This window comes from Clarias gariepinus, chromosome 19, assembly GCF_024256425.1.
Source record: "Clarias gariepinus isolate MV-2021 ecotype Netherlands chromosome 19, CGAR_prim_01v2, whole genome shotgun sequence".
Classification (NCBI taxonomy): Eukaryota; Metazoa; Chordata; class Actinopteri; order Siluriformes; family Clariidae; genus Clarias; species Clarias gariepinus.
The window spans coordinates 3,805,907-3,830,560 of NC_071118.1; the positions used below are offsets into that span (position 1 = coordinate 3,805,907).

At 40.2% G+C, this 24,654-nt stretch overlaps 1 protein-coding gene across 3 annotated transcripts in view; it reads left to right on the forward strand.

Moving 5' to 3' along the window:
* The window catches only part of ssh2b (slingshot protein phosphatase 2b), a 31,574-nt gene extending 8,082 nt beyond the window's left edge, over positions 1–23,492 (forward strand). Inside the window, exons 3-16 of one of the 3 annotated variants that reach the window (XM_053477898.1) lie at positions 10,102–10,220; positions 10,322–10,386; positions 10,533–10,654; positions 10,754–10,819; positions 10,896–10,961; positions 11,061–11,255; positions 12,321–12,414; positions 13,532–13,660; positions 13,762–13,808; positions 13,939–14,085; positions 14,197–14,397; positions 16,662–17,553; positions 18,291–18,312; positions 21,217–21,387. In XM_053477898.1, the coding sequence (XP_053333873.1) occupies positions 10,102–10,220; positions 10,322–10,386; positions 10,533–10,654; positions 10,754–10,819; positions 10,896–10,961; positions 11,061–11,255; positions 12,321–12,414; positions 13,532–13,660; positions 13,762–13,808; positions 13,939–14,085; positions 14,197–14,397; positions 16,662–17,553; positions 18,291–18,312; positions 21,217–21,242 (2,191 nt within the window). In that variant the 3' untranslated portion in view covers positions 21,243–21,387. Of the gene's footprint in view, positions 1–2,556; positions 2,727–10,101; positions 10,221–10,321; positions 10,387–10,532; positions 10,655–10,753; positions 10,820–10,895; positions 10,962–11,060; positions 11,256–12,320; positions 12,415–13,531; positions 13,661–13,761; positions 13,809–13,938; positions 14,086–14,196; positions 14,398–16,661; positions 17,554–18,290; positions 18,313–21,216 lie in introns of those variants that run through there. The other 2 variants (XM_053477897.1, XM_053477896.1) reach the window with 2 other exon arrangements.
* Positions 23,493–24,654: the final 1,162 nt, after the last annotated feature.

Sequence of the window (24,654 nt, forward strand, 5' to 3'; positions counted from 1 at the left end):
ATATCATTTTAAATTTTTTTTGCCATTTTTCCCCGATTTTCCTTTCCGTCACTAGGGCGCTCCAGAATAAGCTACTTATTACTACTACCACTCAGTCGGGAGGTGCGAAGACTATCAGGTGTTTCCTCCAAACCACGTGTCGCCAACCGACTGCATATTTTCAAACTGCTCGCTCACGCACCGTTGGGGGCGGCGTAACACTCGGAGGACAGCGCCATCCGCTCCTACCCGGTGCGAGCTCACAGACACCCCTGATTGGCTGTAGAGCTGTGATTAGTGTGGGAACACTATGTTCCTCCCATCCCTCCCCTCTGAGAGAGCTCGGCCAATAAGCGCTTTCTAGACCTCCGGCTGCGAGAGGTTACAGCATCACCCGGGAAATCGAACTCGCGATCTGTGGATGATAGGGCGAGCACTTTACATATATCATTAGTTTCAATAATTTCTGAAAGGAGCTCATCATGAATGTTTCTGTTAAAGCTACAGACAAGGCGAGATCGATCGATACTGTGTGTGTAGTGATTAGTTAATGTGTTAAGTCCGGTGCGATAGGCTCTGGCGTTATCAGAAGCTTGCTTTTATGGTCGCGGTCAGGTCGGTGTGTGTGTGTGTGTGTGTGTGTGTGTTTGTGTGTGTGACTCAACCAGAAGAGATATTTTTGTGTGTCTTCTCGTCAGTTAAAATTCACCAACACTCACATGGCACTGTCTTATAAGACGCACCTTCTCCTTGGATTTCACCCTGGGTTTTGGATTTCGCCAGGCCAGTCACTACGGGAGTGTGTGCACGCTCAGGGGCAGCTGTGCGCCATGGGGAAATATCTGCCCTGTCATCTTGCAGCGGCAGTTCCGAATGAAGCCTCTGCATGCTAAGTGAAATTCCAGATCTCAGGACGGCCCCGCTCTGACCTCGGCAGGACAATGGAGCACAGGAAGGTCATGCCTTGAGCAGTGAACTGGTCTCTCTAACCATATTGTCCAGCTCATGGATTACACCTTTTCCTGATCAGGATTAGTGTTCTGTCAGGTTTGTGCTTATCACCTTGGAAGCAGCTCAAAATCTACACTATTCGTGATGTCCTTGCGTTATAGATTCAACAAGAGAATATATACATGTACGTCGATTGATCTGAAGGAAATATGTAAGTGAATATAGATGAGAACTCGCTATATGGTTAAAAGTGGTTATATATATGGTATATCCACTGTGTTATATATATATATATATATATATCGTTACATACACAGCTAACTATACAGATACACATACACAGATAAATATATATATAACGCTCTTATAGTCAACATTCGTGCGTGTGTGTACTGTTTATTATAACATTATGACCACGTGTGTGTGCGCGCAAAGCAAAAGCAGAGCAGTGTGTGTGAAAGTCATCGTATACAGTAGCCCCCTCCCTCCTACTCCTCCTCCTCCTCTCCTCACCCATCTTTACTCCAGCCACAATTCTGTTCAAAGGTAAAGTGCAAGTTAATTTTTTTATCTTTACCTTACATTTTGTATTAATGATTTTTTTTCGAAAAACGAAAAAAACGAATCATTGAAGTTTCCATTATTTCGTATGGGGAAATTTACTTTGATATACATGTTTGATATGCTTTGAATTATGCTCGCAATTCAAGGTTCCACTGTATATATATATATATATATATATATATATATATATACCTTTGTAAACACAAATGTAATCAAATGCCAAGAAATTACCACAATGAGAGTATTAATAAAATTAATATACAGTATCATATTTGCGTATATAATATATACATCATAAATACATCATGTGTTTATAATATACATCATACTATTTTTCAGAATTTATCGCCCATACTGATTTCAAATTGAATTTTGTTTTCATTTTTAATTTGTCTGTGAGTTTTTGTTAAATGTTGCTCTATAATCCTGCAGGTGAAGCACTTTAAACTATTTACATACATAATGGCAGGTAGCACAGCGCCCCTTGTGGCAGAAGTAAATTATTTGCTTGGTCTTAGAATTGTAACAAAATCTGAAAAAATGTTATATAAAATTTGGATATTCATAAAATCATAATACTTATTTAATTGCAATACAAATCAAATCGACACCTAGATATTGTAATAATATCGTATTGGCTGATCCTTGGTGAGGTGATTCCCATCCCTAATATGTATATAAGTATAATAAGTTAAAATATTTGTACATGCAAAATTAAAAGAGAAAGTACACAAGGAGATATGAAAGCGGTTAAAAGTTGAACTGATACTGTATATGATACAGTTTAGAGTAATATTTTTTTATTAATAATCTCATAGCATCTAATGTTAAACTGTTTTTGTGGCAATTGATCCCGTTTGTGCTCACTCCACGGGACACCGTTATTGTCATGCAATACCTACTTAGTGGTTGCTTAATTAAGCCCCGGAATAAAGGTTTGTTGTCTGACATCAGCAGTAATGCCCCGCCCTCTCCTCCAGAGCGCGTGCAGCTCAGCCCGCCCCTTCTGGTCGCCTCTCAGCCCTGACAACATGAAAACAAACCATCCCACACACACACACACACACACACTCGTACAAGGAAGTCAGCACTATGTTTCTTCACTATACGAGTCGTGCTGTGCTCGCAGCGGCTCTTTGGAGTGTTACAGAGCGATGTAGGGGAGCTTGTCTGCATGAATAAACCACGATGGTGTGGAGCGAGGTGTTCCACCCGGAGACGGTCAACAATCTGTAAGTGCGCAGGAAAAGGAGACTCAGCAATGGCTTTGTTTTTGATTTAATGTTTAATATTTGTTCATTTGCTAGGACTGATTCTGTTCTACACGGGGACTTTGTGACTTATCAAGTGACTTTAAGGTTTAAAAGTATCCATGTGATGTTGAGGGGAAACAAAATGCTCGTTGTGTTGCTGACAAAAGGCTCTTTATTTTGTGTACCACGTCTTCCTTGAAAGCTTTTTTATGGTTTTAATGCAAAACGCTACAAGGATAAAGAACTTACTGAACAATATCTCAATCAGTGGTATCATATCAATTTCATGACATCACATTTTGATGAGATGTTTTGAGTATTGAGGGATATTCTGTTATGTACATTTTGTTTAAAATTCCAAGAAGTAAAGTTTTTTGATATTGGGTAATGATTGAAAAAAATGGGAAATGTCCGGGTTATGGGTTCGATCCTGAGGTCAGGTTTCTGATACCGTTGGTTTTCTCAAGGTTCTTCGGTTTCCATACACTGTCCAAGAACATGCTAGTAGGCATTTTTTGCTGTAGTTAAATGCCTAAAAGGTGAAGTTGGACGAGAAGCCTGTTGTGTCTTGAGTTTTGCAAGGATTGACTCGATTGATCTGTACTATATTTTTGCATCTAAACATTAAAAAAATGGAAATCATAAAACCAGTGCGGTTTAATCAGCTTACAGCCTGATTATTGGACCATAAAAGGTTTGACAAGTTTTAGAAATTGACGCATTCAGTATATTATAATGGTATGTAAATATAATGTTATATATGACATATGGGGGGGGGGGGGGGAGCTGTTTTTAACCAATATGTGAAGTGCTGTTGCGTTTGTTCTGGGTGCCGAGTAGCAAGAGGCTTAATGCTGGTTTTCAAAGTTGCTACGTTACACTGAATGTTTTTTTTTTCTTCATTACTATAGTTCAAAAGATGATAGGTTTTTGTTCACTTTAAATTACGTGACCAGAACAGAACTCTTCCTGTCTGTAGAGTTTGAAAAAAAAAAAAAGGTCACATGTTTAGTTTAAAGTCTGACATATAGAACTCGTAGAACAAGGGTGGAGGCACAGGTTAGAGATTTGCTCAAAGACCAGGTTAAATAATGACACTGATGAATTCTGACCCTCCACGATCCAAACGGCCCAAAATCTCCCAAAGCTGAAGTGTTCATCACCTACGACCGAGCTAGGAGCAATCATAACTGTGTCATACATAACGACCTCACGTGTTTATCCCACACGTCTGTGTACAAAACATAAATGGAGAGAAAACAAAGGCTCGGTCTCATGAGAGTGTAACCCAAGGGTACAATGGACAAAACAAGGAGGTAGTTGCGATATTGGGATTTCCCTTACGCTTGCTGAGTCATGCACCTGTCCGATCTTCACTTATTAAACATTCAGCGTCACAAGGAAGTAACAGGGAGAGTATTTTGGAAGGTTGTTATTTACGACCTGCCTGGAGACACAAGTCTCTTGCTACTGTTTGTTCATCAGATGTGTTGCAATTGGGATGGTTTTGTTTTGGTTCTGTCTATACTGTACATATCAATATATATCTATCTGTGTATATATATATATATATATATATAAACATATATATTTACAGTATTTTCTTTAAATGCTTTACACACAGATGACAGAGTTCAAAGTCTGATCTGTGAATGTTGATATGACTGCTCATCGTGCCTTTCCCACAAACCAGGGTGTGTCCTGTACAAAGGTGTGAAATCCACTACTGCTTATGTTTATACAGGTCTTGTGGTGATAATATGCAGTGAAAATATTTGGGTTTTATTTGACACCTTTTCTGCCTCTCCACCCTTTTCCTGTATGCAGTGTATACAGCTTAACTCCCTGCATTTTTTTATTTTTTAAACTTTCACTTCTCTGTTGTTTTTTTTTTGTAATCTAACACGTTTTTATCAAAGCGAAGAGTCTCGTATGCAGCAATAACATAAATCACATAAGTGGCTCATTGTTAATACATTGTTTTTGCTGGTTTAGCCAACCTCATGTCACGACACATCACAGTGCAGTTCTGGCAGTTTTATTAACTGACGTAATTAATTGTGTTTATTATTATTCATAGTTCACAGTAGTGTTTATTTTGTTAGTATTTGGGATTTTCCTGCCTTTTTAGCTAGCAGAAGACTTAGAGATAACATTAAGAGGACGCATCTTGATTCTGTCCTTGTCCTGTCCATCTGAGGACATTGAACATTGTACACTGATATGTCAGCTTGACTTTTTTATATGTTCTTACCGTCTTGATTAAAAACAACCAGACACATAAGGGTAAAAAAAACAACTAGCGCCTTTTAGAACAGAAGTTGGTGATTGTCCTGCACTTGATACAGCTCTCCAGCTCTCATTAGTTGATGGTTACGGGTAGCTCCGTGGTTAAGGCATTGGACTATGGTTCGGAAGATCCCAGGTTCAAACCCCACAACAACCAAGTTGCCACTGTTGGGCCCCTGAGCAAGGCCCTTAACCCTCAACTGCCAAATGTCTAAATGTAAATGTTATACAGCACACCACCATATGTTCCCAATAACCAGTCATCCTGATGTTGACCTACCACTGTTCCCAGTTACCTGTTGTTTTCAATAACCGATCAGTTATTTTCACTGTTCTCAGTGACCAGTCAGTGATCGCCATTGTTCCCAGTTACCAGTGCCTGATTATTGTTTTTATCACCTACTTATGTATTTATTTGTCCTGGATTATGAACCCTCCATGCCTAAAATGGTACTATTTTGACAGACTACGTATTTATTTCTAAAATAATTAATGAACTGTTATATTCTGTTATAATCAAACTCAGGAGACCTTTCTTCAAGCAAGGAAATGCAAACAGTCATGAATATTGAAGGCATATTCTCTTCTGTCTGTTGACTTCTGGAGACTTTTTGAGTATGCAAAACTCGTCCACTTCCTGTCTGTGCAGCAGGGTGGTGTTTAATGATATCTGCTGGTCTGGGTGTGCTTGGTGTGTTTGTCACTTATCTGTTCTTTTCACGTGACCAACATTAAACCTTCTGTCACTGTTGTCAGGGTTGTCATGTAAAGAAGTAAAAAAAAAGTGTCTTTTTACAAACAAAGAAATTTGTTAGTAAGAGTAGATAAAGCTAAGTCTAGCTAAGCGCAGACTGGATCTCACTTCGAAACCCTCTTACTTTGTTTCTACACTGCTTAATTTATAAGCAGAACTGCACAATGAATCGAACTTTTAATTTATTTTCTATTTGATTCTGTAATATTCAGTATTTCTGATGTTGTAGTGACCAGCACTAAACTGTTGTGTTTTGTCTACAAGTGAATTACGTGTAAGTTGTGCTGATTTGACTTACATGCCATGCGTTCATTGAAACCTGCGTCGATAAAGAAAACAAAGTTGACTTGACTTGAAATTTCATATCTTCAGCTTGTGGGAAAGATGTGAGAGGGAGCTTTTTTTTCTAACCATGCTGCAGAGGAAGTCCGATGAACTGTACTCTACTGTAACAAAACTGTGCAAAAGGTATTACAGGAACAGCACTATCGCTCAGAATTTTTAACACTAATACCAGTAGCTTGACTTTAATGCCAGTTCCTTATCATTTTTTGTTTCAATACCAATTTTATTATTATAGCAAAAAGAAAATGACATTACATTTTATTATGTGTCTTAAGTTTTATTTTTCAGCTCATTGGCAGGTTTACACACTTTTATAAAATGAAAAATATAAACCTACAGTGTTTACTGCAATGTGTGTTAACTTGTCTGTTTCAACCGTTTAGTTTTATGTTTCAGCAGCTCTATTTTTCTACACGGAACAGGTTTTACATAAAACCCAAAAATAAATTTATCAATTTAACTTGAAGTTGTTCAGTAAGATGATATCAGCAAATAAACACATTGAAAGGCCAGACGGCTGTACTAATCATGTTTAGTTTTTTTTTCAGCTAGCTATCACTGGCTGTACGATAAAGCTAGTCTCAAACAATGTCTAACGTAAAGAGGTCCCAGGTTCATTCCCTGCAGTACACCTGTTACAGTAATGTTAATATACAACTTTTCACTTGGTAAATGTTTCTGCTAAAATACTAGTTTCTGCTTAATCATACTATATCTATACATCTACATCATAAGATGTATAATAAATTATTTTAAATCGATTGTGGTGATTCATGAATCAGCACAGCAAACATAGCAAGTAAAAAAAAAAAAAATCGCAATTCTTTTGTGTGCCGATTCATGTATCGCCACTATCGCTTTTTCTGATTTCTGATTCTGATTTCTTCTAATTGAAATTTTTTTCACATTTATAATATCAATCAGCCATTGACCGGAACTGTCTAGTTTTCATCTGAATGGTTCACGTTGGATATAACTGATCCTCTGCCAAGTGCACAAGCTTCGGGGTGACGCAACAGAAACGCATTTTTTTTTATGTTCCCAAAAGTTGCACGTGTTAAAAAGCCATACACTGTGAGCAAATTAGTCTTAAAGGACCACGTGTGCTAATTAGTCTCAAAACATTAAAACTTTGGAAGCATTTGAGGCAGTAAATATTCACTGTTTCTTTATAATCCCACAGGCGGTTTTATTTTTTTACGATTTCCACATTAGCACCCTGTCTGGTGGAAGTGAATTATTTGCTAAGTTTTTTTACATACTGCTCAGTAACGATGTAGCTTTTTGTTTAATTTAATTCGAATGTAATGTAAAACTCTTGTATTTAAAGTTAGTTTGTATTGTTTAAATGCTGCATTTAATTTTTTTAAGTGAGAAAACTAATGGTATAAGAAACAGGCTACATTTAATTACTTATGTTGATTTTAGTTGTGGAGCTAGTAAATAACGCTAGTGTAAAAAACTTTAGTTTTGACTCAACTTTTTACTTTTTAAAGGTTCAAGGTCTTAAAATTTTAACAAAATCTGAAAATAATGTATATAGAATAGGGATATTTATCAAACCGTGATAGTTACCGAATCGCAATATTAATCGAGTCAGCACCGAGGTATCGCGATAACATCGTATCGGGCGGTAAATTTGTATTACGCTTGTGGTTCGTTACATTTGTAAGCTGTTATTACTTTGGTAGGTGTCACTGTTATAGGACATTCCGTCCTCAGTAATATCGGACAAGGGGAATCCAGTGATGGACATTTTGAACCAAATTTTGTAGCATTAGTTGGACTTTACTGATAAAAGGAAGATGTATGTGGATCGTTTTTCTTGCCAGTCGGTGTGCTTTGTGTATATATTGCATTGCACACTGGTTTAACATTAAGCCTGATCAAATGGAGTCTTATTTTTGATTGTTAAGACATTTTTACACTTTACACAAATCCTCTCAAAATACAGCACACGTGAGTCCCGTCTCCTTCTCTAGGCGTTGTAACTAACATGCTGCGTGTTTATTGCCTCACTGACGCAGATATACTGTATATGTACATCTTTATTACCGATGGGCAAGGCATTGAACCGGTACTTGATGGTGTCTAAGCAGTTCAGCTAGTGTTGCATAAGTTTTGAAGTTTGGTACCCAGCCCTAAACAGGACACACGAAAGAGGAACCTCAAGCACTTTAAATCACCCATGCTTGCACTCTGATGCAGATGACCTTAAAATATAAGCCTAAGTTAATCCACCACTAATGCTACCAGAATGTATGTCAGAGTTTTGGGTGTTTAATCTATGTGTGTGTGACTATTTATTCTAATGATTATTTTATTAAAAATACAATTTTGCTATCCATAACTGCAATACTACACCTGGTATCAGTTACACGTTGCACCTGCTCATAAATGCAATGCATAAGCCACGCACACAAACACACACCTATTGATTCCAACATTCAGAGCCACAGACACAGGCGACCTTCTGCGCTTTTGTGTGCATGCTTTACCAGGTTTCTATTCAGTTCCTCTTGTTTGTTCTGCCTATTTATGTGATATCAGTGGATTTCAGGAAGAACCCTGACTGTACAAGTTTCACTCGCGGTCTCGCGCTCCGGTCACAGCTGTTGCAGCGTGGAGGGAACAGAGCTGCACTGGAACAGTCTGTTCTTTTGCACAGTTTAGAGTGTTTAGCGTCTGAGGCAATGCCCTCAAATAAGCTCCACCAGAGCTCTGATTTCTCTTTCTAGAGAGCAGGCAGTGCAGCAACAGGGTGAGAAAATACATCAGGACAAATCAGACACCAGGGTTACTTCTTCATCATCAAGGCCATGGTGTTGGGTTATCTGTGTTTAAAGAAAAAAAACACACATTTACATAGTAAGACACAGAATAAAGTGGCTTCTTTACAAACTTTCCTCACAAAAGTCAAATTCTAATTAAAATATTTTATTGTCACGTACACAACCATACGCGGTACGATATGCAGGGAAATGTTTATACGACTGTCTGTGACCTTAAAAGGAACAATAGGACAGTATAGGATAGAAAGATTAAACAATAAGAATGTCAAATGTAAAATTTTGGGATTCAGCGTCTACAAATGTACAGATTTACAAAAGTGCAATAAAATATGTGTGATTGTCTGCTGAGAAATATATCAAAAATAAAAAGCTATAAAAGGGTAAAGGCATGTATAGTAGTGTTTGATTTATTTAATGTTTACAAAAATATTTTATAAGTTAAATTTTAATAATAATAATAATAATATTTAAGTTTAAATATACAAATTTTTTAATATTTTATTTATTAGGAAAAAAACACTAAAAAGAAACAAAAAAAACATACTATTTTATTTTTAATCTCCTGTAAAAGAAAACATAAACAAAGAAAAGAAAAGATCTGCATGTAATTTAAATAGGAAGGAAATCATCAAAATATCAGAAAATCTAATCGTAATATACATTTTTTAAAAGTATTTTAATATTATATGTTTATCTTGCCCGGGTTCGGCATTGTGGGAGGGTCTTTTGAAAGGTTTGTGCTGTTATATTTCTTACCGAAACTTCATAAATTAAGACGTGTTAAGGAGTAAATTGGTGTTAAAGCGGATTAATATGATCCTCAGACTGTCTGTGGGGTTTTACATCCTCCCACCGTGTCTGTGAGTTTTTTTTTTTTCTTTCATTAACACGATTCCTCCCAGCACGCAGAAACATGCTGCTCGATGTATTGGCTACTCCAAATTCCTCCTGTGTGTGTGTGTTTATGTGTGTGTGTGTGTGTGTGTGTGTGTGCGCGTGAGAAAGAAGAAGAAAGAGAGAGAGAGATAATAGACTGTCATCCTATCAAGGGTGTATTCTGTGCAACCTTGCGAACATTGTTCCGTGTACAGGCCCGGTCAGGATGAAGCGCTTTCTAAAGATGAACGAATGAATGATGCGATTGTTTTCTGTCCCTCTCATTTTTCTCCCTCAGCATTAGCGAGAGCTTCTTAACAGTGAAAGGCGCCGCGCTCTTCCTCCCAAGGGGAAATGGCTCCTCCTCATCGTCCATCTGCTCCTCGCAGATCACAGGGCTGCGTAGCAAACATGCAGGTATGAGAAGTCAGATTCCCCTGACACGATGATGGGACCTCATAAATCACATGATTACAGAGATGTATATCCTGACTAAATGATTTTTTTTTTTGGTTTAGGAGATCTTCAGCAGCACCTTCAGACCATGTTCACTCTGCTGCGGCCGGAGGACAACATCCGTCTGGTGAATGATGCAAAAACACATTTTTTTTTCTTATTTTTTTTCCCCCATAGCAGTTCATGTTACCATTTAATAGTGGTAAGACGATGCTGTTCAGAAATCCTGCGATTAGAATAAGTGGTTATATTGACCTAGTGCTGTCTGGACAGGCGGTGCGGTTGGAAAGCGTGCACCCTCAATGCACACGCTACATGGTTGTAGTGACCACAAATGGACGGCAGGACACAGAGGAGAGCGTGGTGCTGGGCATGGACTTCAGCCCCTTGGACAGGTCAGTGTGTGTGTGAACTGTTGGAGTTATTCGCTGACTAGAATCCAGATTATAGACGAAATATTCACTGTGTATGTCTGTGTGTGTGTGTGTGTTTAGTTCCTGTTCAATAGGCCTGGTGCTTCCTCTCTGGAGTGACACACTAATCCATTTGGATGGAGACGGGTAAGTCGAACACCTAAACCTTTACCATCCAGGACGTGTCGACGTTACATTTCACACTCTTCCCCTCCTCTCACAGGGGGTTCAGCGTGTCCACGGATAACAGGATCCACGTTTTCAAGCCCGTCTCAGTCCAGGCCATGTGGTCAGTGTCCAGTGCAGACAAGGAATCTGTTAAACAGCGTCTTGTCTTGTCTTTTTTCCCTCACCCGCCCAACTCTTCCTCTTCTTGTCTCTCGTTCAGGTCGGCTCTGCAGTCTCTGCACAAGGCATGCGAGGTAGCTCGCTGTCATAACTACTTTCCCGGCAGCCTCTTCCTGACCTGGGTCAGCTACTACCAGAGCCGCATGTCGTCGGACCAGGTCCACATCAACGAGTGGAACGCCATGCAGGACGTGCAGTCGCACCGCGCCGACTCACCCGTGCTCTTTTCTGACGTGTACGTGAAATAACTTCTCCCCTTTAACCGTCCCGGGGGTCAGGACTCGTTGTAAGAGCACTTTTAAGACAACAGACATGAATGAAAAAGAGTGAGATCATGCGTGAGAGAGACAGAATGACTAAACGTGTACATGCAGTCAAGTGTGATTTCAGTCAAAAATGCCCATGAAATGGCTTCTTAGCTAAATTTTTGTTTACAAACAAGCCAGACAGTAGCTTTCAGAGAAAAGAAGCTTTATGAGGAAAGAAGAATTAAATATCAATAAAATTAATATTAAGAGAAAGTAAAATTAATCTTTTACATTCTTTTTTTTAAAAAAGCATCTAATTTATTTATAATTTGTTATAGAAACAACCGATTTTTACATTGTATCTATAAGCAATTTGCACCCTGTCGCAGTAAAACATTTGTTCCCGTTCCTATTATGTAATCCGCAGCATTTACTTTAATTTATTATGAAGAATTAGGGGTGGGGGGTGGGGGTGTGGGTTTGGGGTCCAAGACTTTTAGCACAGTACTGTGTATGTAAATAAATCACCGGTTTTGGCTGGGTCTAAACACAGAAGTCTTTTTTAACAGAACTAAAATTTGCCCTCTAAAACTCTCACTTCCCACTAACAAAAGTTCAAAAGTTTGTGCCCCAAGCGCTGATACGCTGGTTCTCGAGTTAAAAGTCCGAGAACATGGCAGTATTTCTGGCAGCTAGTTGCGTGCCAGCTGTTTACACACACAGTCGTGTGAGAGACTGCGGTTTACAAGTATATCAGAAAGGAAGTCTAAACGTCTGATAGCTCGGAGAGGAACGAGATCAGACACTTCCCTCAGCAGCCAGACACACTTGCTCTTTTACACTTCCTGTTTGTGGGCACATTATCGCAAGCCAGACTGCCAGTTTGCACAATATGTTCAGCATCTATCATGTTCTTTTTTTTTCTTCTATGATATGTGTAGGCAGTAATGCATAAGTTTTTTACTAGCTTGTTTTTGCTTTAGTGAGTGTGAAAAAAGTTAACGTTTAATAATCTCCTATATAACGACCGTGTGTTATGTATGTGTCGTTAGGCCAACGGAGCGAGAGAGAACGGAGCGGCTGATCAAGACACGTCTACGAGAGATCATGACGCAGAAAGATCTGGAGAATGTCACCTCTAAAGATGTGGGTGCAAACACACTTTTCTCATATACTGGATATCTGTACAAAACTTTTTTTTTTTATTTTACTATAATTTATGCTTTTTTTTGTAAGACTATTAAATAACTGCTTCAACATCTAATTTTATAAGGATGTTTGTATCCTTAATTCCAGAGTAAATTAATCAATTCCACCAGTAATGACTAGAATTTATACAGTATGACATAAAAATCTGGATTCATGGATCTTTTTAAAGTATTTAAAATTAGAAACGAAAGCAAATTCAAAAAGCAGATTCACAGCCTCTGACTTTGCAGCATTTTTGGATACTCTAAGTACAGGTGCTTTCGTAATGTATCGGAACTGATGCTGTTCCACACAGAGATGATTTCCTGCTTTAGAGCAACAATTGTTCTGGACAGATTCTGATCAGCTACTGATTTCAGATCAGTGTGGTTGGTGTTCCTTCTGGTTCTGTTGCATCTTCTTTTTTTGTTGGATTTTTTCCAGATTTTCTCCCTAATTTAGTGGGGCCAATTCCTCCCAGTCACTAGGGGGCTCCCACATTAAAGCTACTACTACCATTTAGCCGGGATGGCCGAAGACCACGTGACGTGTTTCCTCCAAACCGCGTCACGCCAGCCGCATCTTTTCGAACTGCTTGCTCATGCAGCGTAGTAACACACTCTGAGAAAAGCACTAGCCGCTCCTTCCGCGTGCGCGTGCTCACAGACGTCCCTGATTGGCTGTTGAGCCGTGATTAATGTGGGAGCACAAAGTACCTCTCATCCCTCCCATCTGAGGGAGCTTGGCCAATCAGCCCTCTCTAGGCCTCCAGCTGTAAGAGGTAAAAGCATCACCCGGGGATTGACCCATGTAGCCGTATCATCTCCGGAGCGAGCACTTTATGACTGCGCCACTCGGAGGCCTGTTGCATCTTCCGTTGTTAGTTTCGAATCTTGATTCTGATATTAAACCTTGTACTTTAATGGAAAGTTTTATGAATCCAGACTTTTGGCCCACCATTTCTTACCACAAATATCATTTAGTCGAAAAAAAAGAAAAAAGTTAACTAAAGACGTAAAATACAAAATCTTGAATTCACTAGATATGGTTCATGACTCCATGTCTGTCCTATCAGATCCGCACAGAACTGGAAATGCAGATGGGGTGTACCTTGCGAGAGTTTAAAGAGTTCATCGATAACGAGATCATTGTCATCCTGGGGCAGATGGACAGCCCTACTGAGATCTTTGAGCATGTGTACCTGGTAATCCTTCCATTCATTTAACACTTTCCATTTTTAGCAGTGTTTAACCTCTCACCCGGACATTAAGCATCATTTAACAGTCTGTCTGGGATTGTTTAAAGGGTTCTGAATGGAATGCGTCCAACCTGGAAGAGCTACAGAACAGCGGGTGAGACAAATCGAGACGACTCTCTCTCTCCCATCCATAACGCTCAAATACAATCCATAATGCAAATGCGCGTGTTAGCAAAACCATGCCAAACTATTGTTTCTTTTTTTTTTTTTCTTTTCATTGTCAGGGTTCAGTACATCCTCAACGTGACACGGGAGATCGATAACTTCTTCCCCGGTCTGTTCGAATACCACAACATCCGCGTGTACGATGAAGAGGCCACGGATTTGCTCGCGTATTGGAACGACACGTACAAATTCATCTCCAGAGCCAAGTAAGTTTAACAGCGGCTACACGCCATAGATGCATGTTTTAGTCGCAAGTTATTCCCTTTCCTCTACCAGCATTCTTTATCTTTAACAAAGAACTAAACTCATCTTTTCAGGAAAGCAGGAGCCAAGTGTCTGGTGCACTGTAAGATGGGCGTGAGCCGCTCGGCCTCCACCGTGATAGCGTACGCCATGAAGGAGTACGGCTGGGACCTGGAGCAAGCCTTCGACTACGTCAAAGAGCGCCGTGCCGTGACCAAACCCAACCCCTCGTTTATGAGGCAGCTAGAGGAGTACCAGGGCATCCTGTTGGCCAGGTATGCACTTGATTTGCATACATACAAAACGAACGGAGGCTCAGAGGCTGCATGAATAACTAGAAACAAATTTATTTACATAAACATTAAAATGAGAACATGTTCATCCATAATCTAGTCACTTTAGCATGTTTCCCACTGACCTGCGTAATGGTACATACTGTACACAGTGTGCGCATGTTTTAAAACAAATATGTACAGGATTTGCCTTATTTCACCTGAGCTCAGTTATGAGCGCCATTGCAGTGTCATTAGGGTGTCACTTTATATATACTTTAGATTTACAGTAGCTGTTATGTTACATTCCACATTTTCATGTTTACCCCTGCAGAGAGCGTGTTTACGTATGAACGACGTGGTTTTGTGCTCATTGTTGCCTAAAAAAAATTTTACTGCGTGAAATCGGGCTTGAAACAGACGTGAAGAAATCATTTTCTGTTTTTTTTTTTATGTTCAGGCTGCAGAAAGTTGAATGTGATTTGAGCTGCCTGTCTCTGAAAGGTGTTGTTTGTTAATGTTTATTCATCTGATTCTATTGATAACAGTCAGTGTTTATAATGAAGCAGAACTCTTAAAGACCCTTTAAGACGTTTTAAGATATAATCACAGGTCACTGAGTGCAGGCTAGAGGCGGAGGATAGGAGAGGTTTGTTTAAATCAGTATACAGATGTACAAGTACAAGTACAGTGGGGCAAAAAAGTATTTAGTCAGCCACCACTTGTGCAAGTACTCTTACTTAAAAAGATGAGAGAGGCCTGTAGTTTTCATCATAGGTATACCTCAACTATAAGAGACAAAATAAGAAAAAAATTCTACAAAATCACATTGTAGGATTTTTTATGAACTAAGTGGTAAATTCCTCATTAAAATAAGTATTTGGTCACCTACAAACTAAGCAAGATTTCTGGCTCTCACTCGTTACCTGTATTAATGGCATCTATTTGAACTGGTTACTGTATCAGTATAAAAGACACCTGTCCACAACCTCAGATAGTCACACTCCAAACTCCACTATGGCCAAGACCAAAGAGCTGTCAAAGAACACCAAAAACAAAATTGTAGACCTGCACCAGGCTGGGAAGACTGAATCTGCAATAGGTAAGCAGCTTGGTGGGAAGAAATCAACTGTGGGAGCAATTCTTTCAGAAAATAGAAGACATACAAGACCAGTGATAATCTCCCTCGATCTGGGGCTCAATGTAGGATCTCAGCAGAATCCCCAAAACACACGGGGGAACCTAGTGAATGACCTGCAGAGAGCTGGGACCAAAGTAACAAAGGCTACCATCAGTAACAGACTGCATCACCAGGGACTCAAATCCTGCAGTGCCAGACGTGTCCCCCTGCTTAAGCCAGTCCATGTCCAGGCTTGTCTGAAGTTTGCTAGAGAGCATTTGGATGATCCAGAAGAGGATTGGGAGAATGTGATATGGTCAGATGAAACTAAAATAGAACTTTGTATTTGGAGGAGAAAGAACGCTGAGTTGCATCCAAAGAACACCATACCTACTGTGAAGCATGGGGGTGGAAACATCATGCTTTAGGGCTGTTTTTATGCAAAGGGACCAGGACGGCTGATCCGTTTAAAGGGAAGAATGAATGGGGCCATGTATCATGAGATTTTAAGTGAAAACCTTCTTTCATCAGCAAGGGCATTGAAGTTGAAACATGGCAGGGTCTTTCAGCATGACAATGATCCCAAACACACCGCCTGGGCAACGAAGGAGTGGCTTCGAAAAAAGCATTTCCAGGTCCTGGAGTGGCCTAGCCAGTCTCCAGATCTCAACCCCATGGATAATCTTTGGAGAGAGTTCAAAGGCCGTGTTGCCCAGCGACAGCCCCAAAACATCACTGATCTAGAGGTGATCTGCATGGAGGAATGGACCAGAATACCAGCGACAGTGTGTGAAAACCTTGTGAAGACTTACAGAAAACGTTTGACCTCTGTCATTGCCAACAAAGGGTATATAACAAAGTATTGAGATGAAATTTTATTATTGATCAAATACTTATTTTCCACCATAATTTGCAAATAAATTCTTTAATTCTTCTTATTTTGTCTCTCATAGCTGAGGTACACCTATGATAAAAATTACAGACCTCTCTCATCTTTTTAAGTGGGATAACTTGCACAATTGGTGGCTGGCTAAATACTTTTTTGCCCCACTGTACATCAGTGCAGATTAGTGGTGTTCCAATTATCAAACCTGTTCTTTTTTCTTCTTCTGTATTTCTTCTGTTTCTTTCCTTCTTCCCTCAACAGCAGGCAGAGGCACAACAAACTGTGGCGTTCCCATTCGGACAGCAATCTGTCCGAGCTCCACGAGCCGCTTGTCAAAGCTCCTGGGGCGCAGTCGCTGGGCCGTTCCAATCCCCGCAACCAGAGCCAGGCGTCTCCGTCTCTGCAGGAGCTTCTCCAGACTCTCACTCCTTCCTCAGCCCCTGCAGGAGAAAAAAAGGGCCGCGCGCACGAGGCGCCTGTTGCAAATGGGCTCGGAAACTCAGAAGAGAGCCTCACCGCCGAGGAGCCCCCTAAACCCCGAGCAGCTACAGTAGTGCCTGGTGCCCGACCCACTTCAGCGCCCATAAACATGCCAGAATCAGTCCCGGTGAGCCGGCCTCATCCACCCGCTGCTCTTCATCACCCCACCTCATCGCCCACGCTCCACCCAGATGCAGAGGCCAAACCAGTCAGCCACAAGCAGCCAGATGTGTGTTCCCCTAACAAAACAGGGTGTGTTAGAAGTAGAACCCCCGAGCCAAGCAGACCTGCCCCAAACTCTTCCTCCACCTCCTCAGCTGCAGGGCAGCACACACAGGTGCCTGAACTTAGGCAAAAATTCAGCCAGCAAGTGCCTGACGCAGACATGAACTCCGCAGGGCTAGGTCACGCCAAGGACGATAACCACCACCAACACCCCAGTGCCACAATACAGGAAGCGGGCCTTTCTGCTTCCCCTCCGTCAGATCTCAGCTCTGACCGCATCGATTTCTTCAGTGCCAGAGAGAAATTCCTCGGCCTCTCTCAGGAGGCTCAGAGCCGTGGGAGTTCTGAGCAGGTGGTGCAACAGAACCCGCGAGATAAAAGCCCAAACCAGGAGCAGAAGCTCACGTTTCCTGAGCACGCCGTTAAAAGGGAAGAGGAACAGAAAAAGGTATTAGTGTGTGTAGGTGTGCGTGAAAAGCTTATGTTTGACTTCCATGTTTTTGTTTTGTTTTTTGATCAATCTTAGGCTTGTGCGATGTTGAGTTTCCTAATTAATCATAATCAGATGCAACATTGAGAAGTTTTCCAGTGGAATTGTTAAGTATATTTATGCAAAAAAGTAGGTCATAAAGAAACAACTTTAGAACTTGGGTCTGTCAGAACAAATACCTTCAGCTTGAGCAAACAGTTTTGATTTAGTTATTGCTTTTTTTCTTTTTTTTTTTTTTTAAACAAATGCATTTTTTTACACCAACGCATTGGGTCTTTGAATTAGAATTATAGAACAAAACAAGAAAAGTAATTTTAAAGCAAATTTTCACATTAGAGCAAAACTATTAAAAGCTCTATTGACGATGGTCTGACGTCTGATGAGGGTTAGACGCTTTCTTCCTGAATGACATTTAAAATGATGTCAAACAAAAGCCTGACATCATTTGGACATACAAACAAATAAATGCAAAACTAACCAAAGGGGGAAAAAAACTAAACTAAAACTGTAGTTAAATTTTGGGAAAATAGAAAAGCAAATTAAATATTCTTTGTATTGTTTGATTATTCTCAGTCTCTTCATACTGATCACGTCATTGTAATATCGCACAAGCCTATTAGCAAATAGTTTTTAATTTTTTTACGTGATAAAATGAAAACCTATGTTTAAATCACTGTTATAATTTTTGATTTCAGCAAGGGAGTAGTGTTGCCGAGAGTAAGTCCGACATTTTTGTTTAAACTCAGGTGTATCGGTATCCCACACCCCGCCGTAACCATGCTTTGAGTTTGAACTCATGTCATTGGCTGCCACCCTGTGGTGAAAAGGAATGCTGCATGGGGTTCCCCATTTCCATTATGGTGTTGGTCCATGTGCTGTCCGTCATCCTTTGGTATATTCTTTACTTAAGGCTTGTTTCCACCAAGGTTGCAGAACCTTTTGAGGAACTAAATTGAAAGGAGGGAACACATGGGTCAGGACCATGAAGATTACCAATAACATTAATTTATAAGTGTGAAGTGTGTGATGGACCCAACAGTTAGTGATCTTTTTTTTCCATATTGTACACTTGCTGGCCACTTTATTAGGAACCAATTTGTGTACTTGTCGAATGTAGCAGCGGTGTGTAGATACGGGTCAGGAACTAGAGGTAATGTGGCGTGTGATAGAAAAGAAGATTCATAGCATAAAAGTGCAGCTGACAGAGTTATTATGCCATGAAGAAGAATTAAGGAAGTTCTGAGAGCACAGCCTGCCCTGGATTAGTATGGTGTTCCTAATTAAGTGGTCAGTGTGTATCGCCTTTAAAAAAATGTGCAATTTCATGCATCAAACTTTTTCTGCTTTTTATGTGTAAAATAAACTTAGTGGACTTTCCCGTATTCACACACTTTTTGATAGAGCGTGCCAAATTGTCCCCAGTTGAAATCGTTAATGGTTTTTGGTTGCTCGACTACGCATCAGCTAAGAAATGTTTAAATGTACTTATGATTTACCTAGAATTTATGAAGTACCCACTACACCTTATGATTTGATGCTTTGAACCTGCTGTACTTCTGCATACTTCTGTGATACGGAGGATATAGCATCTCATATTAGAGTTCTATTTCCAGTACAATCACGAAAGTAGCTCACGTGTATTGTACAAAAAATAGACACTGCAGTGCACCAGATAACAATATTCACAATTATAAACAATATAGTAAAGTGTGTAAGTGAATGTATAAAATGTCTATATGCCGGTATATTGTATGTGTGTGGGTGTGGGGAGTGTGGGAGACATGAGTCGGCCTCATCGGTTTCAATAAATCAGGCCGAGAGCACGATGATAGAAAATGTCTGTCCTGTTAATCTGTCCTTATGGTGAATAATCCTAATTTTGGAAAATCCTTAACAAAAGTTCACAGTCCAATACAGTGGAAAACAGCTCTGACACAGACTGGCGTCCGGGATTCAACACTTACATTTGTGTGAGATTTATTTAGTTAGTCGCGATTACGGTTTGGCCACATGATGGCAGTATGAGGAAAGATTTAGTCGAGTCGATCGGTATGCTTTACATTGTTTGTTGGACTTAAGACCAATCAGACTCAAAACGTGCTCCCAGAACTGAACTCATTCATAAGTCTGGGACAAACCTGTAGTTTAGTTGCATTTAGCCATTATATCCATTGTAGTTTAGTGCGCAGTGTGGGATTTATCGTGTATTTAGTATTTATTAGAGAGTATTATTTAGTATATTAGAGATCTAGCCACAGATTTATTATTTATTACTAAAACCTATTACAAAACTATAAAATAACACATATGGAATGAGGTAATTATGTAACAACAAAAACAACAGTTAGTTGTTATTTTAAGACACAGAGGTCAGCCTTTCTGTAATAGTTTTTGCAAGAACAGTATTGTCAAGTGCATTTGCAAAATCCATCAAGCACCATAATGAAACTGGCTCTCATGAAGGCCATCCCAGGAGGGCGAGACCAAAACCTACCTCTGCCGCAGACGAGAAGTACATTTAGAGTTATCAGCCTAAAAAATTACAAATTAACAGCACCTCAGATTAGAGGCGTTATGAAGTCTTTACAGAGCAGAAGTAGCAGACACATCTCACCATTAACTGTTCAAAGGAGATTAATGCATTTTTTGGACGCCTTCGGAGTTAGAAAGTGACCCCAAACTTTTGTACGGTAGTTTGTACTTGTTTAGTTTCTTCTTTGTCTTTCGGCTATTCCTTTTTAGGGGGGTATCACCACAGCGGATCATTTCCTCATGTGTTTAGTTTGCCCGTGCTGTTTTAATCTGGATGATTTGAGTTAGGAGGATTAAATTAGCTAAAAACATTGTCAGGTTTAAATTTAATCACAGCTGTCTGCTTACACGAGCTCTTTATTTACATTAATTAAAGAAACTAAAGTTTCACAGTATTCTTGTATACAATAATTAATGTCATATTATTCATAATGAAAGTTGACATTATTTTTTTATTTTTACTCTTTTTTATTTTTGGCAGGGTTGACAAAAACACCACAGACTTTGCTGCAAATTTAGGGAATGGACTTCTTTCCTTGCAACTTTGTGCAAAAAGATTAAAAGTATGGTGTAGGAACTTTGTGTCTTTGTGCTGTTCTTTCCTCCATTTTTCATTCATCTGTATATGAGGGTAACTCGGGGCATGCTGCATGACTGGTATATGACTGGTAAAAAAAAGGAACTAGTGGTCGGGAGCTTGCATCAGCGCATCTGAGAGTTGATTCATAAACGCACTTCTCAGTTTCATGAATCAGAATTGTCATTCCTTGTGCTCACATCTGCTTCAATTTCTGCCCAACCTCAGGGTCATTGTGGTGCTGACGGGCTGCTCGGTGTTGTGTAATCCAGCTTGAGTCATTGCTTGTGTACAATATAACTCTTTATTATATTGGAGTCATTTTGTGAAACTCACATTTAAGTCAATTGAAGCCTATAGCTGAAAAGATTATTGGAAATAGTTTCAGAACCTTATTTCAATCCTGCTTCAATTCTCGAGTTCCTGAAAAGGTTCCTGCGGTGGAAATTCGCCTGTAGTAATACCACTTCAGTCCCTAGCCTTAATCGTTTTTATTTCTCTTTTTTTTCCAGGAGACCAGCAGTGTTTTGGTTTATAACACAGTCTCAGAAATGGAATCCACAAGGCCCAGCACAACTCCTCCTCCTTCTCCTGCCAGCCAACCTGATCTCAGTAGCTTAAAGGAGGAGAAGGAGGAGGAGGAAGTCAAAAACTCACCGCAAGAGGAGAACGTGGAGCTCAAAGAAGCCCTCCAAGGCGACTGGACAAAGGGTACGGTGCGGCGAGCCACCAGGCAGCTAGAACAGAAGATGAAGCAAGACGTTCCCTCGTCAACGCTGCTATCAGGTGCTCTCGGCTCTCCCACACAGCGTTCCGTCGGTAGCACCAGCACCAATGACAGAACCGAGAACACTTCACCTCATTCAGACCTCTTCCCCGGTTTGAGCACTGTGCCAGCCCACCACCATCGGCCTGAGGAAACGGCTGAGACAAAAACAGTGGAAGAGGAACCTTTACCTGTAGAGGAAGCAATGGGAAAAGGGTGCAACATAAGACTCAGGGAAGAAGAGCTTGGACACACTGGATTTCTAGAGACAGACATGAGCCTCTTACACTTGAAGCAAAGCCTTTCCACTCCATCCAGTTCGTCTTCAAATGCCGTTTTTAAGTTAAGGGGTGTCACGGAGGAGGAGACAAGCACCGAATGCCTTTTACAAGACCACCTGAGGGAGATGTTGGAGACCCTGAGACAGCTCGGTGCATTCCTTTGCCAGGTAAGCAGCACATCAGACAAGAGGCCGAGCCACCCTTGGTCTGGGAAAGAACAGAAAAGAGGGTGGGTTGTTCAAGAACGAGCCAAAGAGGTAGAGGCAAGAATGCGTCATGCCGGTCTGACCCCGCCCTCGCTGATCAAGAGATCGGCCTCCCTGGCTAAGCTAGGCTCCCTCGACCTGTCAGCTAACGACCTGAGCAAACTGGAGCGGAGTCCCGTGTCTTCATTCCCAAGCACTGTAAAGCCACGCCCTCACTCTTTTACTGATGATACCTCAAAAAAGAAGCGCATTCTACCCAGACGGACACCCTCCCTCCCTCCGTCTTGCACACCTCGCCTCCCTTTAGCTGGATCACACTTGGATAAAAGGTTGGAAAACTGCCAGTCTGGAGAAGTAGAGCACTCGGTCCCCATGCCACTGCCAGTCTCACCATCGTCTAACGAATGCTGTGGGGAAAGAAAGGTCCCAGATTCAGCATACACTCCAGTGCCGGCGCCTGCCTTAATATCAGTGGCGACACGGCAACAGTATGGTAGGACTCATCCCTTGATGAGGCTTCAAAAACGACCCACGAACTCCTACTATCACACCATGTGACCCAGGCTGTTGTTTTCCTCATGTGTTTGTGCTGTGTGCATGTGTTCTCTCTCTCTTTTTCTCTTTCTCCACACATACCTCAGTGGGCCTTATAAAAACCAGAAATAATACAAAACTGCCAGGTGGCTTTTGGAGCCAGTGATCAGATATACAGTAAGAAGCACAAAGCTAGCAATTAGAGAAGTTACTGGTTTTTGTGATGGGGTTGATGGGGCAATTTTAATCCCGGATCCATCAGCAATGAATAGAAATTCTGGTTTAAAAAAAAGAAAAAAGTTTGATCCTCACTTTGCACAATATCTGTCAAATGGTTTATTACACACAAGTGATAAATTTAGAGTTTCCTCTTAGCCTGCAGCTGCGTTCTGCAGAATGATCTTGAACTGAAATAGATTCTCAATTGTCTGGGGATTTTGTGTGTGTGTGTGTGCGCGATTTAAAGAGACACGGATGAATAAATGTTAAAACACCATTCAGATATGTATGTAATGTAAATGAAAGCAAAGTTGTTATGGATGTCTGATTAGTGTGCATGTTAAGCTCAGTTAAGAATGGAACAAGTCCTGTGGTACGTAGAATGTAGATCTCTGGGGCTTAGTGGATGTATGTATAGATTCATTTTTAATGGATGTGTATGACTGTATATGTAAATGTATGTGTGCACCTATTTTTTCCCCGTGTTCAAATCTTAAGTGCAGTTTCTCCTTTTTTTTAGTAATATATAAGCAAATGCGGGGAAGTTTTTAAAATGCACTTTATCTTTTTTATTATGTTTTACATTTTTTAATCTGTGGTTTGTAATCTGGACGCATGCTGGCTGAGTGTGTATTTAAGGTGGCCTGTATGATGCAACGTGCAATTTTGTCTTTTTTTTCCTGTTCCTTGTAAAACTGGATTTTCTTTTTAATCTACTTAAACTGTGACAATTAAAGAACGTTTAAGGAAAAACAAATACCTGCGATTCTGTCACATTAGATATTCTACTCATGACAATTCATCGCTAACAAATGGGGGTGAAAACGAAATATACTGGAAAGCAACAATAGCAACAACAAACAAAACTACACTAAGGAAGGGAACCCATGCACTAACCTAAGGGCTATAGGTTGGACATAATGGACATAGGACTGTTCAGGGACAGGGTGAAAGAAAGAGAAGTGGTGTTTAGGTAGCTTTTATTTTGTGTCTTGTATATCCAATGATATTACAAAAAATGGTCAAATAACATCAGGTCTAGAAAAGAAGCCAGTACTAGACCCCAGAATATGCACATTTTAAAGCCTAGACAGTTCTGCCATGACTATCATTAAGAAATGCAATCTTATATTCACGAGAGATGTTTAGGTCAAACCGGGACTTTTGCTAGGTCAGGACTGTACTGTACGTATGTGGCAATAACTCCCAGTAATGTAATGTGCAAGTGGTGTTGGTGAATGATTGTGTGTACAGTTCCCACAGATAGATGTGTCTCTTCTGCAAGTTGGCGACACGTTATCCGTCGATTTTCAAGGATCAGTCGTTCCTCTCACTAAATGTTCACAGGAATGACTGCAGAGTCTCATTACCTTACTGCCTTCTGTACACATTAATCAGTTTATTTACAAGTCCAGGTTTGACTTGAACACTCCTCATACAAAGTGATATACAGTACAAGTGATTTTCACAAAGGATGAGAACGATTTTACTGAGTACAAAAAAAGGAAAAAGTGTAAAAGTCTTTGGCAGTGGGGTGGTGCCAGTAGTCCGTATGTAACTTTTGATAAATTTCTTTCACCTAAAAACGTGCAGCTTCAATCTAAAAGGTCATTATTGGCTTTACTTAAATTAAGTTTTTTAGTTTTTCCACTGAGGTGTCCACAAACTGATACTAGGTACGGCTAACTCTTTAGTCCTAAAGCAAATGTGAAGATAACTGGGAAGTCTTTGTTTTCACAATGCAAGTTGGAATTGTTAAAAAGCTAAATTTGTCCCTTTGGTTACCTAAAACTGCTTCCTTTGCCAGCAAAAAGTATTTTTTAATAGGAGGTAATAGAAAATTCTCACTTGGTATAGACAGCTAGCTTTTTAGCCATATAATAAATATCAAGCCACTTCCACTTTGATCTGGTATGGTTCACTTGTGAGGTGTTTTATGGTGTT